The sequence below is a fragment of the Conger conger genome, chromosome 7 (genome assembly GCF_963514075.1).
Source record: "Conger conger chromosome 7, fConCon1.1, whole genome shotgun sequence".
NCBI lineage: Eukaryota > Metazoa > Chordata > Actinopteri > Anguilliformes > Congridae > Conger > Conger conger.
This window is the reverse complement of record NC_083766.1, coordinates 37,856,582-37,876,935: the sequence shown is the minus strand read 5'-3', so window position 1 is coordinate 37,876,935 and position 20,354 is coordinate 37,856,582. Positions and strand designations below refer to the sequence as shown.

General features: G+C 44.1%; 1 protein-coding gene across 5 annotated transcripts in view; it reads left to right on the top strand.

The window, feature by feature from the left end:
* The first annotated feature begins 255 nt into the window (after positions 1-255).
* Positions 256-20,354, top strand: part of LOC133134107 (seizure protein 6 homolog) — a 238,122-nt gene continuing 218,023 nt past the window's right edge. For all 5 annotated transcript variants that reach the window (XM_061250533.1, XM_061250531.1, XM_061250534.1 and 2 more), the window contains exon 1: positions 256-611. In XM_061250533.1, the coding sequence (XP_061106517.1) occupies positions 527-611 (85 nt within the window). In that variant the 5' untranslated portion in view covers positions 256-526. The remainder of the gene's footprint in view (positions 612-20,354) is intronic.

The following is a 20,354-nucleotide window of genomic DNA, read 5'->3' as shown; positions in this document are numbered from 1 at the left end:
TTCTCACTCAAAAGACTCCTTTAGTTAAATGCAAAATAGTTTTCATTAGATTGCTGACCACCCTAATCGATAACACGTTGCTCTCGGCAATCAATAGTTCAAAATTAAACACCGCCAATGTAATACTTCAGCCATTTAAACGAGGGCAGTATTAGATTATGCACCGCAACTACAAACTTTCACCGGTACTGAAGTTGTTCCAGTTGCTGACGCTAGGAGCTGTCCGCGGTGCTGAAACGGCAGAGGCGTGCTGTGTTGAAGGCGCTGACAGCACTCAGAGCGAGCAATCCGCTTACAGAGCATTGAAATTAAACATTCTCTGCCTTTCAGGCAATTTCAGTTACAAATCTGCTCACTACCCGACTCCTACAACCCGAAGGCCTACCGTGTCGTGTGGGTGTTTTCCGAGGAACCGGGAAGTCGGTGTCAGGGCGAATATTTCAATTCTTTATCTTGCTTTTTGTCTGGAAAGTGTTTAACACAGGGACATATTATTTTGTAAACGGAGGAATCCACTTCAGTAGACATGTGCACGAGAGGAGACTACCGAATTAACGTGTTAGTTACGGTGTTGATGCTCTGCGCTTCTTCAACGGAGATACATGGTCAAGGTAAGATTTCAATTTGTTGTTATATACTGGAGTACAGTAGCCTACGTCGTACGAAGGTATTAGTCCCAGCACAGGATTTACATATCGTAACCGAGCTATCATTAAGCTTCGAGTACAATGGCATTTTAGTGCCTGGAAACAAAGAGTCTCTGATTGTCGGTTGCGTTATAATATGAAATCGATTCATTTAGGTTTTGCTCATTGGGTTTATTTCTGATTAAATATTTGCAATTACATATCGGCCGCCGTCTTTAGAATGGGTAGAATATATCCAGTTGTTTCCCTTATAGCCCATCGTGGGTGTCTGTAACAGATGGATTCCACTAAGTCTCCCGGAGCGCTGAGTAATCGGTAGAACTTGAATGAATACAAGTCAGCAATAGTACAAACAAATTCCCGTGAACATTTAGGCTATAACATGTTACAACTTTTTGTATCGTTCACATACAGCCTATAGTCTTCTTAAATTTGATATCGGGTCTTCTCTGGCAACGTGCTGGTTACCTTAAAGCTTGTCAACAAAACGTGGAAACGTCTCAAATGCCACGTTAGCCTCTGTGTACAGTGCGAGCTACTGTATCCTATGTATCCCGCGATCGCTCATCCTTGAAGACAAACAAGACTTTTACGAAGTTCAACAGGTCTATCCTTTTATCGCAGTCACGTACACGGAAGATTCAGGAACTATTCTACAGTCTTCACTTCTGTTATGTTACTTTTTCTCTTATGTTTGGCCTTGGTCAGAAAATAAATTCAGCGGTAACTCTCTTCATATGCGAATTCAATGTATCAAAAGGCAGCCACGTCCTTCGGCACCGTGACCAATGTGGTTTGCTGATTGCTTTGTAAAAAACCGCATGTTGGTTGTCCTTCGGTGAGGAGCTTTGAAAGGAAAGAAGGTGATGTTTTTCCTCTTGTGATGCTTAACTTCGGACAACTGTAAGATATGCATACACCATAGTTTAATTTAGTGCAATTGCAGTGTGGTGACGTTCTACAATCCAACATTAAAAACAATTAAACAATCCAAAAAAAAATGTTTTGTCCCGTGGCACCCTGCTACAATTTGCTTCACTCCTCGATTGTCTTTTGACATTAGAGTGCCCCATTAACCAGTAGTAGGGCGATACTTGACTGAAGCATGCATCTTTTTAAAAAGGACGAATTCATGAATTCACCCTGCGCGTGTATTGTTTCATAATATGTAATCCTAATTTCAAATGTAGCAAACCACATTAATAATGTTGTAAAGAATCGGTAAAGAATCATAGTGACATTGTTTCACGAGGTCAATACAGTATTATCTCACCATTTTTCTGTAAATGCGATGCTTATACGATTTAACACATGACTGTTCGCACATGAAAGCGGAATGCTATCAGACACAGTTTATACATAGTGTAATGTCCAGTGTTAATTAAACTCTAACAAAGTACATATAAGAGTCCAATAGGGACCATATGTTCCATGTGAGAGTTCATTTAACACTAAACAATATACTGGACAGTAGAACACTCAGGTCAAAAGGATAGGCCTACAAATCATACCCGGTACGCTGCTATGGGTATATTTTTGGATTTTGTTTTACAGTATGTGCATGGTTTACCCAGCCTCACATTCACCGATTGATTATATAGCTAATGTGATTCGTTATTATGCTCTAAAGCTGGGGCCTAATAATACTATTCATCGTAAAAATTGGGCTGTTTTCAACTTGGCGTTTACACAACAAATGAGCGTGCAGAAGACAGCCCGGATTGCGAGCCATCTGAAGGTCCACGTGACAGACGGCACAGGGTAATGAAGCCTTAATCTCGGCGAATATTAGAAGATTACTGCACGAGCTGTTTAAGGCAGTTGAGCGTTGCATACTGGCGTAAAACGCCGTTTCAACCACAGATCGGTAGCCTATGTCTTCACAATAATTCCTCATGTGCTGTGTTATTTTATACTTTACTATCGCCTATTTGTTTTCCATCCTTTAACAGAGAATGATTAACACCATTATCCTGCATAGAAGTGGTTGATAATGCATCGTATATGACCCTGCCAATTATCGCATCAGCTGTCTTCACCTCATATAATTGTTAAGGCTACGGCACAGAATAATGTAAAGATCCGGGACTCATTTTATTGAAATACTCTTCAGCATGTAAGATGCTTCACACAGTTGCACAAATTTACGTTTTGGAATGAAGGAAAAATGTGTTGTGCGGCAATTAATAACCTATATCACTGCTGTTGGTCTATATGGGAGAATTCGTTATATAAAGGGGTAAATAAGCAGATAGTAGGTATGAAATATAAAAAATAACCAATAACACTATGACTTAATTGTCTTGGAATTGTATAGCACTGCACATTTTAACTTGACATTATACTCAATATTTTATTTAGTTTTAAATCTGCATAAGGGGACCAGTGCAAATTCAACTCACCTGGAAACCATTCGTATTGTCGTAGCTAGTGCTGCTTCAGAAAAATATCAAATGTCATAGATTCCCTAATTTAAATACAACGTGTATTTACATTGCAACAACTTCACTGACAATAGTGTCCCACGTCCATCTTAAACATGCCCCACGTTTTTAAAAACCAGAATGTGAAGTGGGATGCATAAATCAGAAGTTGGTCTACATGTTTCTAGTTAGATTTTTGAGACGAAAATAAATGCATGCCATATGCTTTTGTTAAAGCAATTCTGTTTCCGTCAAAACACGACCACTTAATTCTCCTGGCGGCAGCATTGGTCATGGTTCAGTTGCATTATTTATAGCGGTCTTTGACTGATGGACTTATGTGCGCACACCTACTTTCCACCTAGTGCAACATTCTGTGGCATTGTATAAGCTGATCATAGTGCTGGCACGCGTTTTATTATCCATAAATAGCAGACAAATTAAAGCGATGACTATCAAGCTTATTGAGCCTCACGAAGCTGCTGTGAAAATTGCAATATAATGCATGTTTTGAAACGATGTAACCTTTCACATTTTCCATTAGTGCTGTCAGACTGGTGATTATGCTAGGGCAAATAAGACCTTTTTATTTGCTCTGTAAACTGCAGCAAATGGTATTTATGCACCAAAAAAATATTTTCATATTTTCCTAGCAGAGTGCATTGAGTCAGTCTCTTCAGTTGCAGATTTCTCTAATGGGAATGTCTTGCTGTTTGTTATTTTTCAGTGCTGCACTGGGTGGAACTCTCTGTCCTTAAATAAGTAATACCGTACATAATCACCCTCATCTGAAATATTACTGTTTTCTTTCCGGAAAACAAGTTGTTTAAAACCAAAAGTGCAATTTCACATGCTTAACTAAACATCCTAAACTATTGCTTCTTTTACAATAACCTTTGACCCCCCCCCCCACCCCCCACCAAGGTGTTCTCGTGTCCTCCTGCCATACTGTGCCTGTTATCTTGTGCCAATATTCTCCAAGCTGTACCTCATCTACAGAAATACCCTGAAAATCACTTTAGCTAAAGTGCACATCCATCAATCTCGGCAGAGACACTGTAGACGAGGTAAAAGTAGATGCTGTTGTAGATTGATGACATCGTCTTGCCATTTCAGAAAAAAGGTGAAGGTCAATAAGCTGATTTATGAATATATCCTTTTTCATCAGTGCAAACTATTAAGCACAAGCATACAAAAGCTTCAGGCTGTCAACATTTACGCTTTAATATTGAAACAGTGTTACACCTTTCTGCACAGATTGAAGTCACAGCGTTTTGTTTTCCAGACGTAGAAAAAAGAATAGTCAGCATCTCCCCTGTTCTGGGTCCTTGTAAGGTGCAGTAATGCAGTAGCAGCAGAAATAACAGGCAGACAAGACATCATCACGCCACAAAGTTTTACAGAGTGCATTCCAATTTATTCTGAGAGAGTGATTTAACCAGCTTGGTCAGCAGGAGTCACGCACACTTGCGCACACACACACAATGGCACATTCGCACACACACACACACACACACACACACACACACACACATAATGGCAGATTTGCACACACACACACACACACAGACACACACACACACAATGGCACATTTGCACGCACGCACACACACACACACAATGGCACATTTGCACACACACACACCCCCACACACACACCCACACACACACACACATGCACACACAATGGCACATTCGCACACACGCACAATGACACATCTGAACACGCACACACACCCCCCCCCCCACACACACACACATTGCAGTGTACAGTCAGTGTGGCCCTGCAGTGGGAACAGAGATTAGGAACAGAGATTAGTGGCAGGGTGGCATGGGTGGCATGGCAACTGTGACGGGCACAGCATGGTGCACGGACACCACCTCACAGCCTCCCTCCCGTGTCACCTCCGCACCTTTCCCTGATGGCATTACCCACAATGCACCATGGCACCTTTAGCACACTCTCATCCAGAGCCACTTGCTAAGCAAGATGTAACAGAATATTACTGCTTTAATCACACTGGAAACTTTGCTTGCTTGTCCATCCTGGCCTTCCAAATGATGGCAGTTTGAAACCCTGCATGCAGCACCTTTTCTGTGGTTAATTCATGGCTAGTAATTTGGTGAAAGCAAAGGGCGACTGACTCTCTTCCCTGCCTTGCACAAAAATGAAAGGTACAATAGGTAATTTCAGACTCCTAACGGTCAAGAGAGGAATTGCAGCAACAAACTCCCTCAAACCACAACACTGTTTATCCCTCCCCCTTCTCTGTGAACACACTGACGTTGAAACACCATTGGCTGTGGCTGTTAGAACCCATTTTCAACCAATGATCTTGAATTATTGTACAGCTGTACAATGTTTTGGTACAGTGCCGGTGTGTCAACAGCATATCTTGAAACCCAAATTTAAGGACTATGAACACAGGCAGAGGGTGAATCGACATGTCAGTGAGCCTTTTTCAATGATAGGGATTTACAATGGTCTTGTAACAATGTTTTAACACAAAAATCTTACCTTTTGTACCTTTAATTAAGCTTACCTTTAAGTAAGCACCTCTAGCATGACCTCTGGTATTTACCCTAACCAGCAGGGGGCATATGCAGGAAGAGAAGGGTCAGGCAGACCAGAGCTGTACCCTCTCATGCTACACACTACACTACAGTGCCCCAGGATCCCGCCTATAACAGGAACCCATTCTTACTCTCTGTGCTTCTATGGGGATAAAGTGGACCTGAATCTTAATTTTTTTTTAAACTCATTAACCAGTCAGACATATTTCAGGTTAGTAAAACAGTTGGTAGGGATTGGCTCCCAAAAAGCAGTCCACCTCGCCATTACACAAGAATGTCGTTCACCGGGGGGCGGACTGGCTGTACAGATTAGGCCTTGAGTGGGAGGTTGACGAATTAATGCCATAATGAGGCCTCTGTCGTTTTAATGTTCCCACTGTAATAAGCATTGCGCTCTGCGATGATGTGATAACCACCCTCCCCGGTCCCCCAAAGGGAGAAGTCTCATCCTCTCTGGAGGAGGGGGAGGACATGGGAACCGTGTGCATCTGCCAGATTGAGCGGGTTGTCAATCGCTCGGTATTGGAATCGATTTTGAGGAGATGAGCGCGCGCATTAATCTCAGGACAGCGACAGAGCACGGCTGCCCCGTCTAATTGTGGAAGTCTAATTTCACCTCTCCATTATCGCTCTTTTTGACCGTCTGCTTTCTCTTTGCCTTTGTCTGCTCCCGACGTGACACATTAGCACCCTTTTCGAATTATTAAGGACGTGTTTGGCCCTTTTGCATCGATGAAGCCAAGAACACGGGAATATTAGAATGCCAAATTTATATTTGCAATTTGTCTCTTGATTATCATATACCTTTTTTTCTCTTTTCCCTCTAATTCATTTTGAAATCGCCTGTGTACAGTATCAAAAACGTAACTTTATCTGCACACCCCGTACACTAACTGAAATGCCCAAAGACAGCGCCTTCATTGTTTCGCACACAGCAGAATAGAATACATAAAATTTAAATGTTTTGATATAATTTTTTTTAGGAAGCCTGTTACGGTTTACAGTTCAACATTGTCTGAGCCTGTTGAAATATACTGTGGATGATCCGGAGGATTGTGACAAGAAGAGATATTTTATGTATCTTGCGGCTCATTAAAAGAATTACAAGCAGCCGTTTGGCTGATGGAATTCTGCTTGACATGCTGTTGGCTGAGAATGTTTTACTAAAGATGAAACCCGGAGATTAAAATAATGAGGTTTCCACGGAGACGTGGAGGAAGAATAGAAGATTCTTTTACCAGCCTCATCAGAGGTGCAGGCCTAATTGTCGGAGTTGTTCTCGAAAACTATCATTTACTGCTCGGATGAAACGGAATCAATTCGGACCGACAAGGGGCGATTGTTTGCATTACCAAAGGTAGAATGCGTCTTTGGTAATGGAGTTTAATTTTCTCATTTTTCCTTCGTGCTGTGATAGGGTATTAAGAGTGCTGTTAAATCGTTACACTTTCAGACGATGCATAATCTAAGTGCAGACGAAATGTATCTTGCCTGGTCTTTGGCCTTAGCTTAAATGCTCGTCTCTTCAATGTTAAAAGTGCTCGTTCCTCACTTCTGTTTGGCTTCGAATCACAATTAGATTACTTAGCATTCTGCTCTCAGTCAATAATGTACATCTTTACTTGTGTAAACAGGGACAAAGCTGGAATATACACATTTATACAGTGCGTGTTTACTTGTGTGAATGGGGACAAAGCTGTTTTTATCCATCATCATGGTGCTTTTTGGTAAGTGAAAAACCACGCCATCCATACTCCATTTCTTCCCGCAATTGCTGTGGAAAAGCGGCCCCCTGGCCGCGGTGTTTCATGTCACCAATGGGTGGGTGGAGGGAGGGGTCGGAACATCCTTTCGATTAAGATGCACGCTCTTAAATTGCGACGATCGCATAATGTTGTGGATTGAAAATTCTCGACACCTGTTTTTTTAGAGTGCTGGTGATTGACTCCATCAAGGACTATTCAGAGACTGTGCGCCATCCTAATTATTTTCTGTTTCCTCTAACTTGTCAATTGTAAATGAGTGTCATTATACATGAACAGCCCCCTTCTCAAGGCAAAGCTTCTGAATGAGGCTTTTGACATCTTCCAGGAAGCTCTCAGAGGACACAAGAGAGCCTTAATTTTCCTCATTTCTTCCTGTATAAACGTTCTTGATTTGCAGCACGCTTCGAAAAGAGAACTCTTTGGTTTGCTCCTACGCCTGTCAATCAGGCCAAGCTGCGTAAAATTTTTGTTCCAGTTTCTAATGCTCTCCGTTTTGCGTTTTCTACTTATTACTTCCTTATTTATGGTAGTAACCAGCTAAACAGGAGATAGCAGGTGCTTGGTATAACACCCTTTGGCCTTATGGTATCTTTAGTTCTCTCAACCGTGTCTGTTTCATGCCACTCTCCGAGGGGGCTGCCAGTTGGGTTAACGTACAGTCTGACCCTCTATTAAAACAAACGTAACAGGCTCCACTCTGAAAAGTAAATATACATGGTAATCAAATTAATTGTCACTTTTTGCCACAGGCAATAAAATGGGCATTTCTCAAAGTCATATACATAACAAAAAACACCTGCAACATGCATGATATGTGTACAATGTCTTGTCCTGCTGTGCATGGCAGATGATACAAGACCTGCCTTTTTATGTCTAGATAACTGGACACATAAGGTTTTCTTACATTTTAAAATATGCCAATTGACATACAATGGGCTCCAGAACAGCACCCTTCATAAAAATGAAGGCTGTATATAATAAGCAGCACAGATAATAATTTATGTTATGTTCAAAAATATGGGAAAATGATATACTTTTATTTCAATACATTTACTGTCACGCTTCATTGTTTTTCATTAAGTAATCTACTTTTTTCTTAAAATCACAGGTGTCAAAATGATTGGTGCCCCTAACAATTATTGTAATTAATTGAAATTTGCAGTACAATAGTTAATCTATGTCTAAAGGAACTATATTGTGTCATTCCATCTCTTCCAGTTTCACTAGAGTATAAAAGTGAGGCAACAAGGATGCAAAATCCCTTTTCATCCATCAACATGGGAAAAGCCAAAGAGCTGTCAACAAATGGTAATTGACCATCACAAGTCTAATGCTAATGGGTACAAACAACAATGCATGGATGGTGACACATACCACTTATCACTGTAAGGGCAATAATAATAATAATGATTGCAGAATTGCCAGGAAGTAGACACAAATGCATGCTGTCCTCATGGACAGTGAGGGAGTTGGTGAGGGAGGCCATAAAGAACCCAATGTTCTTCACAGTTTAAGAATAGCAGAGAATGGTGGCATCTCTGGGTCACCAAACATAAAAAAGAACCATAAAATGTCTCCATATACTAACAAACTGTTTGGAAGGATGGCACAAAGACAGCCCTTACTGAGCACAATAAACAAAACCAAGCATCAAGAGTTTGCCTAACCTCATTGGAATTAAAACTAGAAGATAATGCTTTGGTCAGAGACCAAACATACCCAAACATACCCATACCATACCCATACCATCAGACAGCACTTTCAGCCTTAATTTGAAGGTGTTTACATCCAGCCCTTTTTATATATAGTTACACATAGACGTATATATCTGCCTTAATTGCTCTTTTTCCTTTTTGGATATTAAATGTTAGGGTTTAACATCACCTGGGATTCCTATTGATCTTTTCTGGGCTGGGTTGAAGCAGAACCCCACCGTGTCTCCTGTGTGGGCCGTTGAAATGATCCTAACAGCACCTTATTAACGTTCGCTTCCCTGCGTGTGAGGGCGCACCCCCGCACGAGTGTTTATGATAAATCAGGTAGCAGGCTCCGGAGGCCTAACCGTTTCCCTGACCTCCTGCGGGTGTTTGCCCATGGCATTATCCTCATTATTATCTTCAGTGGACTGATGCTTTTATTCAATGTGACTTATAAACCGTGCTACCCATTTACCCTCCCGAAAAGGGAAAGGGATGTGGAAAAAAGCAAGCAACTAATCATGCAGGCAGCCTGACGGTGGAACCCACTGAAAAATGAATGGCTTTCAATGGAGCGATCAGACTGATATTCACTTAATTTAATGTAGCAAGACAAATTGCTAGTCGTCTTCATATTTAATAAGGACAGGGTTTTGTTGTATTGTATGATGTCTGAGGAATCTTGATACGTGCCAGGTAGCTCGCTAGCAAAAAATCAGATCAGTGCTATATACAGTGTTTTTATACCTTAATAACTGGGTTTGTAACATAGGTGTCACTAGGTACCACAACTATTTATTTATGGACAATGTTGGCTTTATTTTCTATGTAAAATAAATAGCAAGGTGATTTTCTCTCCATTGAAAGTCAGTTAGTTTAGGTCTTCTTCACTTTCTGAACTAGAACTATAATGCTATAGTTGCTCACCAAACAATGCTGAAGCTTTATCATGTCTTTGTCATGCACCTTCTCCAATCACAGAAAAGTTGTTACAGTGCACAACCAATGTATGTATTTGACTAAGCTTGCTGTGCATTTATATGTTAGTCTTTTATTTTGTTACATAGTGTATGCTTTGTGGTGTTATTCCTGTTATTTGTGGATGAATTAGACTACCAGGTATTATGGTGGCATTGACATAATGTGTAAATACTGCAGCATGTGGATGGTATAGTAGGAAATAGTGGTACAGCAGTGCTGTTCGGAAGGGGTGGTTGGTGTGTGAATGTGTGGGAGGGAGGTTGGGTGCCATTTTTGATCTCCTGCCTTCCAAAATGTGTCGCACATTCCTGCTGTCCTACACTGAGCAGGACAGCGTCTCTGACCAGAAGCTTTGCTTTGCTGCTAATGGCCCCCTGCCCCTCCTCTCATGGTTCAGTAGGACTGTCTGGTGTGGAAAAAACTTGATGGAGAAGATTTGGTGGAGGACACCCCCCCCCCCCTCATCCACTGTTCACCCCCACCCTTTATCATCAATCCCTCCTGTCTGCAGAAAATCGGTCCAGTATCCCTCCCTTTATAAGGTCAAGCCTTCCCCTGGTCCCCGGGGGACACGGCGGGGCCCGATCCGGCCCGCGTCCCCCGGGGGCCCGCAGGGGCACGGGGCCCGGCCGCTGCAGGACGGAAAGCATTAGCGCGGCGCCGTGGCCCCCTTTCCGCGGATCAGCGGGCTGCGCACACCTCGCTAATTAGGACTGGCGCCTGCACTCCGGGCGGGAGCCGAGGCCTCTGGGAAGATTAGCCCTCGGACAGCGCGGGCCCTCCTCTCTCACTCGGAACGCCAGCTCCCATCTAGAAAGCACTTCATCTGGGGAAGCCTCCACGCCTGGAGCGGGCCCCGCACGAGAGGCAGGCAGTAATAACCCCGGAGACGTCCGGTACGGGGGGGCGCGGGGGGGGGGCATTAGCATTCGCAACCGGCCGCGGCCCCTCCGCGAAGGTCCGTCCCCCCTGCGCCCCCTCGCAGTAATTCCTTCTGAAAAGACGTAATTAAATTCCTCAGGAAAGGATAAACAAATTCTAAGTAGCCGACGGAGTTGATGATGCGGGGGAGGGGATGGCAGAAACAGGAAGGTGTTGGCGGAGCTAATTGAAATGGAGGAACGGTGGGCGGAGGGGAGGGGGGGGGCGACCTGCTGCGAGAACAGACAGCGGGGTCCGGAGCGCGTTCCCGGACGGACGGGAGCGTGACGGCGTCACGTGTCGGGGCGCTAAGGCGTGCGGCGCCTGCCGCTAAACTGTGCGGTTTGTTCCCGCTCGCCACGGCGGGCGGCCATAAATCAAAGATCAGAGGCTGGCAGGCTGAAAAAGAATTGATCAGAGGCGCGCGGTGTCTGCTGCCGCGGAGGGAGAGGCCATTAGTCTTAGACGGTTACACGCGTGGAGGGAGGGAGGGAGGGAGGGCGGGAGGCGTCTTTGTGTGACAGAGCTTCGCCGCTCCACGCGCCGGAGCTGGTCAGAGCTCCGCACGCGAGCTCCCGCATTTGCATCAGAATAACAAGTCTTATCCGGTTTACCTCGCGGCGTGAAATATTCACGAGTCTTGTCGTGCCTTCTAGCCTTGGGAAACGTCGGTCCGGCGAGATCCTCAGATTCTACGGTTCGCTTTACGTGAAAGATGTCCTCCAATCACTGTTGGGATCGGTAAATTATAGGTTGATGATTTGAGTGCTGATAAGGACTAAATGTCTATGAACGATGAATTTGACTCACAATGAAAGAAAGGGAGAGAGGAATAGGTAATCTTATTTGGCCCTCCTGACGTTCACGCTTTCTTGGCATTTCAAAGCATTTCGGTTGAAGGGAGACGGGCATGTGACCTTTCCCATGGATTTCTGTTAAATAGATTTCAGGTCCGCGTCGTTCTTTAATTGGTTCATCCTGGATTTCGTTTTGTGGAGATCTCTGCTCTGCAATCAAGCGAATATTTATCCCACACCCCCCCCCCCCACGCAGAACAACAGTAAATACAGACGTATTATTTACCTGAATTGTTATCCACATTTTTTGACTAACACCTCTGGGAAATGTAAGGAAAAGCAGGTCCTGCGTGTTTGATCATGCTGAAGCTGGTTTGTTTACTGGTCCGTGCGGAATGAACCCTGGGTTGATGTTTTCCCCGCTCGCTTCCCTTGTGTCACGCGTTTACCTCAAATCTGTTCGGCTCCTACGCGAGACTAATTGATGGGGTGTGGGAGGATTGTGGCGTATCTGGCCCAGCGCGCTATGTGTTCAAACTTATTTCAATAATGCGGTGTGCCAAATCCCAGAGGGCATTGGGGCATGTATAATTTACCGGCGGTAACACGATGTACCGCCGCATTTAAAATATTAAACACTGTCACTCAGGGCAACGGAGGAGCAGTCGAACAAAAAGTGCGCCTGTTAAAGGCAGTCGTCAGATCACAGCCGAGCCCCCTGGTCTCCCCGGCGACCAGGAACAAGATTCGCTGCGAACTGTCTCTTCAGTCATGAGGCCTCCCTTGATTAAAAAGAAATCCTTTCCATTTGCATAAGACCGTGCTCAAATCTGCTTTTGTCTAGTCTCCCTGTTGATTGGTATAGGCCTACGTGTACAAATTGGTCCCATCTGTCTGTAGCCGCATCCTAAATCATTTCCGTTCCCTTTGAAGATTACATTGCAATCAGGTCTAGCCTCCTTGAAACAGTTAACGGGAGGCATTTATTTAAACCCCGGCGAGGATTTTGAAGGTGGAATTAAAATGACGAGCCTGCAGTGGGGCAACGGCAGATGTCAGAGAGTCACGGCAGATTTTGGAAAAACTGATGAGTCAAAAGATTCACTTGCAGCTTGATGATTTTTCTGCCAGGGAGTAGCATTGTGTTTTTTGTTTGCCGTAGATACACTCAGTGAGCACTTCATTGGTATTTATTGGACTTATTCTTTTAGACTTATTAAGAGAGAGAGAGAGAGAGAGATGGTCTTCTGCATACCGCTGTTGTAATGTGTGACCACCTTCCTGTCAGGTTTGACCGTCTGGCCCTTCTCTGACCTCTCTCATTAACAGGGCATCTCTTCCCGCAAAATCGCTGCTCACTGGATGTTTCTTTGTTTTCCACACCATTCTCTGCAAACTCTAGAGACTGTTGTGCATGAAGGCGGTGAGCAGTTTCTGAGATATTCAAACCACCTTGACTGGCACCAACAATACTTTCATGGTCAAAGATCACTCAGATCATATTTCTTCCCCATTCTGATGGTTGATGTGAACATTCATTGAATCTCCTGACCCGTATTTGCATGATTTTATGCACTGCACTGCTGCCACACGATTGGCTGATTAGATAATATCATGAATAAGTAGGTGTACAGGTGTTCCTAATAAAGTGCTCAGTGAGTGTGCACATGTAATGGTGGCTCTGAAGTGCAAAACAGAAATACAAAAAGAAAGTGAAGAAACAAATTTGTGCAGCAGTGAGGCACAGATGCAACATAAAATCACAAAAACCTGCAGAAAAACCCAAAATATCCAGCTGGTACTTCTTTCCTTGAGCACAGCGGTCTCTGGCTGCAGGAGCCACAGGAAACAACTCCAACCAACAAACAGCAACTGAAAGTGAGTGAATGTGAAAGAACAAGTGGGTAACACATACTGTACATGCAACCTGTAGAGGCATATCACCACTGTACAAACTGCTTTTGAGTTTACCAGTGCAAACAGCGCCAAGAGTTTGATGATGCTGAGATCAGTATGAAGGCTCTCAGCAGCCCGATTACGCCACCATTTTGTGTTCGTGTGTCACATCTGCACCTCAGTGCCACCGGCTCGCGTATTTACGTGTAGCGCTTCCGCATCCACGACTGTTTTCTTTCCATATTTGCGCTTTGCACTTGAGCGCCGCTGTAATATTAAGTTACTGAAGTCAGCGCGAAAGCTCCTGTTCCTCGCTCTGCGGAGCTCTCAGTAATGAACTGACCAAGTGTAGCGCTGATGTCAGGCTGTTAAGAGCCTCAGAGACAGCGGTAATAAAGATGAATAACACAGATCAGGGGCGCGAGCCCTGCCTCTCTCCGGCTCCGGTCAGCGCGTATCCTTATTTATGCCTGCACGGGGAGCAGTCGTGAATGCCGCAGACGGGAAAGCTGTGCTCACATTTCGGCAGGACATTTAAACTTTAATCATGATTTTAGCAGCTCACGCTTACACCCGACATCTCGGAGAGAGCTAAGAAGGTTTTTAAATACTGCGGCAATTGGCTTCAATTACACGTTTTGTATTATAGGTTTTTGGGGTCAGCTGATATACGCCCAGCATTTTTAAGTGTTGCTAACCTGTTAACAGGAAGACTGTACATTAATGCGTATGTTGATTTTGGACTGAAATGTAACAGTAGAATTTGAATAGCAATATTAAAATTTAATTCAACCGAATGTTCCACACACTTAATTGATGGAATATGTAAAAAAAAAAATACTCACCAGTTTTACTGACAAGGTGTTTTTGCCTGCAGAACTGCTGCTTGCTGGAGGTTTTTTGTTTCTCACACCATTCCCAACAACCAGTCCATGTTCAAAATCACTTCAAGATCACATTTCTTCCCCACTCTGACATTTGGTATGGAATACAGCTGAACCTCTTGACCATGTCTGCATGCTTTTTTGCATTTTGTTGCTGCCACATGATTGGCTGATTAAATTTGCATTGTGTATAGGTCTACCTAATAAAGCGTATATAACCTTTTCTTTGAAATGATAAGGGATTCTGACTCATCTCTGTGGAGGTGCCTCTTCAGACTTTAAAATGCCATCGAATACCAAGGATGTGCAGGTTTTTCAATGCCAGCCTACTGTCTGACAATGGAATGTGCCAGAATTTTCTGAAAGGGTTTGCTCTTGATTTAGTTATCCGATGTTTTGGTCACACTATACATCCGGCATATTGTCCGAAAGGTTCATGAAGTACAAACCCTTTATTAACATATCTCCATAAATTGTTGCTTTATCAAGGATGATGTAGCACATTATGTAAAATTTTGTTCTTGAATGTGATGACGCATATCGTGGCTTTGCAGAAGGTCAGGTCTCTGAGTATAATTCCTGCGGCAGGGTGTATGAATGATTTATAATGATGTTGTGCTGTGGTAAGGATGGTGTTATACATGCTTGCCAAGGTTTTAGTCTTTACATAAAGGGAGACCATGTCTTATTTTAAATGTTGAATAATGACTGAATATGGTAAGTGGAAATAAAAGTGGCAGTTGGTGATTTCTACTTTATGAGCCATTCCCTGCAGAATGGAGCTACACACACAAAACTGCCTTAGGCACCGCTGACAGGCAAGTGCTAGAATATTCCCTGACCTTCAGTGATGTCACCGAAGTGGCATCTATGGGAAGCACACAGTGGGCAGGTTCCATGTGTCATGGTGGATAAACAGTGCCAGTCTCAGAAAAAAAGTGACAGTGCAGGTATAATTTTGTTCTTCAAGGATTCAAATTTTCCAAATTCCTGAAAGTACAGTAATGTTCTCTTTGGGTACAAAGGAGTATGCTCAAATTAATCTCTGGTTTGGGGTACTGGCCCAGCGACAAGCATTTGCACCTTTTTAGGCACTTCATACTGTTATTTCTGAGTGTAAAACCTTTGTACAGTTGAGCCTGCAAAGCCACATCAAGTCTTCCCACAGATAAAAATGGTCCACTGCTTCTTTGACAGAAGAATAAGACTTATATTAATACATTTAATAAATAATATTTAAAAAAAGATGTGTGGACATGTAACTTACACGAGACTCGTGTCCAGATTCATAAATGAATGATTCCTAATGCGCCACGGCTGTAAAGCTGTCTCAGCGGTTGAGTGATACCTCACTTGGGCTTGTTAAGCCCACGCGAGTAACTGACCTGCCTTGGTGTCTGCGATCGATAACCCTTCCTATAAGTGCAACAGGGGAACTGCAAATGTTATTGTGATATGTGGCTGCTTGTAATTTCAGTCCTTGTAATTCACATCGCTTCGTGTACGCAGTGTAGGAAGGTGGCATATGAAATGAGTGCGTTGCCAGTGATGGAATTTCCAGGAAACATCCGGAACAGAAGCCTGTCACTCAGCAGAAGGCACTTGGTAAAGGCGGCCGCTCCAGAAGCCACAGCCATGGCAGTTATCAGATTGTAGCATTACGGTGTCCAGTCATTCCATTTTATTCACTCACACCATATTCATATTCAAAACCCAGCAGCAACCAGAGGTCCTCAGTGCTATTTTTCATGTCCTTTTAAAATGTACTGTATGGAAATGCCCCCCTCGCCTCCCCTCCACACTGTCTATTTCTATTTCTATTTCTATTGCTTCTCACGTTAACTAATAATAATAACTATTTGTAGAGCACCTTTGTGCAAAGCATGCATTCCACAGCTGTTCCCAGACAAAAGGTTAAAGGATGAATAAAAACAAATAATGGAACTTGCAGAGCTGGGAAGACCTTACCCCCCTCCGTTTTGTGCTGCCAGCTGCTGAGGGATGATGGGAAATCCCCTGCTTTGGGGGGGCGGGGGTGTGCTGTTCCCAATCTCTTGTGCTTTGAGAAATGGTAGCATGCTGGGTAACATGGTGACAAATCGATGCGATTCATATGACAGACCGCAGCTGTGCGGTGCCCCCCCTGGCAAAAGCGGGAGTAAATGATGGAGTTCTCACCCATCATGGCTGCAGAGGGGTTTTGGGGGAGGGGTGGAAGGGTGGGCAGGGCAGGGTTTGAGGAGGAAAATAAAAGGATCCACTATGACCTACATGAACAAAGGAGAACAAAACTTACAGCCTGACACGATGTATTCATGGCCAATCTGGATTGTTCATTTCATAACAGAATTCACATTTAATATATGCTGCTCTGAATCTCACCTTCACCACAGAAACATCCATGACTATGCATAAAATATACTCACTGTGCACTTTATTAGGAGCTTATTCATGCCATTGTGTAATCAGCCAATCGTTTGTCAGCAATGCAATACATAAAATTATGCAGATATGGGTCAGGAGCTTCAGTTAATGTTCACATCAACCATCCAAATGGGGAAAAAATTGGATCTTGACCATGGCATGATTGTTGGGGCCAGACACAGAACACCTTTGGGATGTGGTAGAACGGGAGATTCACAGTATGAATGTGCAGCTGACAAATCTGAAGACATTGCATGATGCAATCATGTCAACATGGAACAGAATCTCAACATTTTCAACATCCATCCCCCAAAGAATTGTTTTGAGAACAAAGGGAGGCCCTATCCACTATGAGTATAGTGTTCCTAATAAAGTTCTCAGTGAGTGTACATCTAGAGTTTGGTTCTGTGAAGTTGTTCCTTATTTAATTCAGTAGGTTGTGTCTTGATATTATGTGTACTTGATATTAAGTTCACCGTTTTATTACTCGTTATTACACATTTTGTTTTAACGAAAAAGCAGTTGGACCTTTGGCCTGAACATGAAAGTAAATGCAGTTTATTACTGCAAAGTCTTCAGACAAATGAGCCAGCTTCCTGGAGCCTGTGCTCTGTGGAGCTTCCAGAAAGTGCCGTGTGTGAACAGCGAGAGTGACGCTGCTAATGGCTCCACTAGCATATTCGCATTACATATATATATATATATATATATATATATATATATATATATATATATATATATATATGTATGTGTGTGTATGTGTGTGTGTGTGTGTGTGTATATATGCCTTGAAAATTATATTTTTATGACATACACAGGCCTTCTTCGGACTGAACACTTTCGGTAAGTGGTAGGTCCAGAGCGCCGTGTGCCGTTTATTCCGCTTTAGGGACATACTATAGCTCTGAACGTAGCTCTGTTTCTATAGGTAATCTCTCCCTCCCCTCCCGTTGTGTTTATTCTTGTAAGCTGTCTCTCATGGGGATGGGGGTGGGGCAGCATTTGTGGTGGTGCTGGGGAAGATCAATTTGTTTTATTGTTTTTGAATCGTCCTTCAGGCATTGCGCCCAGGGGATTCATCTTCAGAGAGGTTTTTTTTTATTTTTTTTATTTACATGGTTGGAAAGAAAATCCGTCATATCTCTTCATGGAAATAGCATTTGATGGTACTAAGACCAACATCCCTCCCAACATGCATGTATGCATGCACAGACGCACACATAAAAGCAAATGCAAGCATGTAAAAAAAACGCACAAACGTGCGCACGCACACACACACACACACACACACTCACACACACACACACACACACACACACACTCATACTGTACACACCATTTGGTGACTCCCAGAACTAACTGTGCACATGCTCCAGCAGTTGGAGCATACAGTAGATGACAGAGGGGAAAGTAGTGCTGTGGAAGGTTCTAGGCCCCAGACTCCCAATGGAATGCAGCCAGGGCATTCTTCATCTGCCACTCCAAATATCCGAGCCCATTTCTTCGCGTCCTTACAAAGTGTATCACATCAACAGAGGCTCGCTGACCCCCTCCCTCCCTCCTGCCAAGCCCCGGATCCCTGTCCCCCATCCCCCACTCCAAGCCAGCACAACGAAGAATAACACAACACAGCATAACTATGACAACAGGCCATTCAGCCCACAATCTAGCACTCTATCAAGCCTGGTCTTGACAACCGCCAGATTGATAGCGTCTCGCAGAGGAAATATTGCATTTTCCGGAAACATCATTTAAATAGCGAGCAATGTGCCATCGGGAGGGGGGTCGGGGGAAGGGCCCCTCCTGCCGCTCCCTGCCACGGCCCCTCCAGTGCGTCACGCTCGGGGGATTCCACCGCAGCCCCGTGGGGGCCACCTGAGCCTCCACGGCACTCCCACTCGCGGCGGAGAAGGAAGACGTTTGATATGGTAATGGCTGGAGACTGGCGCGCGGCACGATCGATGCGTTGTGACACTGGTAACAATTTCTGATTTTGATTAAACACGCTCCTCTGTTCCACCGGCAGCCCTGTCTCATCTGACACGCTTGATCTGGGTGCAGCGCGCTCACCGGGGCCATACTCTGAGGCTTTCATCTGATCGGGCCTGGGGGGGGTGTTGGGTGGGGGGAGTACAGAGTTTGCTGATTCCTGCTGCTATGCCAGCCTGACTGGCTTGAAAATTGAGCTGGTCATGAGCTGGTCTAGTTGGGAAGGAGCTGGTAAACCAGTATGGTCAAGCTGGTCATAATGCTGGTCTAGCCGGGTATGAGCTGGTGAACCAGCGACCAGCTCTTTCAGAACATACCTGTAGCTTGAGCTAGTCAAACCATGTTGAGCTGAACTGGTCAACCAGCTACCAGCTCTTTCAGAACATACCTGTAGCTTGAGCTAGTCAAACCATGTTGAGCTGAACTGGTCAACCAGCTACCAGCTCTTTCAGAACATACCTGTAGTTTGAGCTGGTCAAACCATGTCGAGCTAGGAGCTGGTATGAACTAGTCAATCAGCTCCCAGCTGTTTCAAAACCTAGTTTGAGCTGCTTTTTTTGCAGCAGGGTTGTGTTCCTACATGCGGTCAGGGAGGGGTTTGCACCAACCAGAAGCAGAATGTGCAAGTGTGAGTGGCGGAGGGATGAGCCTGGTCATCTTTCCCAAATCGGGGGCTCCAAAAATGCAGTGACCCTGGAGAAATGCAATCTCCCTCACCGCCATGTGATGCTGCAGACGTGTCACACTTTGTATCTCTTACTGAGTTCAGCCATAACACAGACTCTGCCAGAACAGCAGTCATATCGCGGTGACAGAAAAGCTCTCCGTCTCGTTAGAGGCGATAGTCTCCTATTGATTGGTTCGGAAACATCCGGTTTGCTGAGGGAAAAGCCGGCAGAGGGCACAGATTGAAGCAAAGTAAAGTCTGGTCTGACAGGTATTTGTTTGTTTATTTATTTATTTCGCCATAGCGCAGTAGACTGGCTTATCTTCCATGGTACTTGACCAGCTGGGTGGAGGGACTTAGGATGGGTATCAGTCAAAGCCCCTTGCCCTGATAGCGTGTGCTTTCTGGGATTATTTCTGGATAAGAGAGGAACTGAGATACACTGTTGAAGAGGACAGGGGGATACAGTAGACTGAGAAAAAGAGTGCAGACCCAAGAGCATGGACTGGACAGGACTTTCAACGTTATAGTCCTTTTTCATCTCTTTTCATGTGCCTTTCCTTGAGATACAGGAAACGTATAAAATTGCGACTCGTACCTATTTTCCATAGACAGGTGACCCAATGGAAAGAAAATGTTCTGAATAAAATATGTTATAATTATTCCAAAGAGAATTGGGTGCTTCACT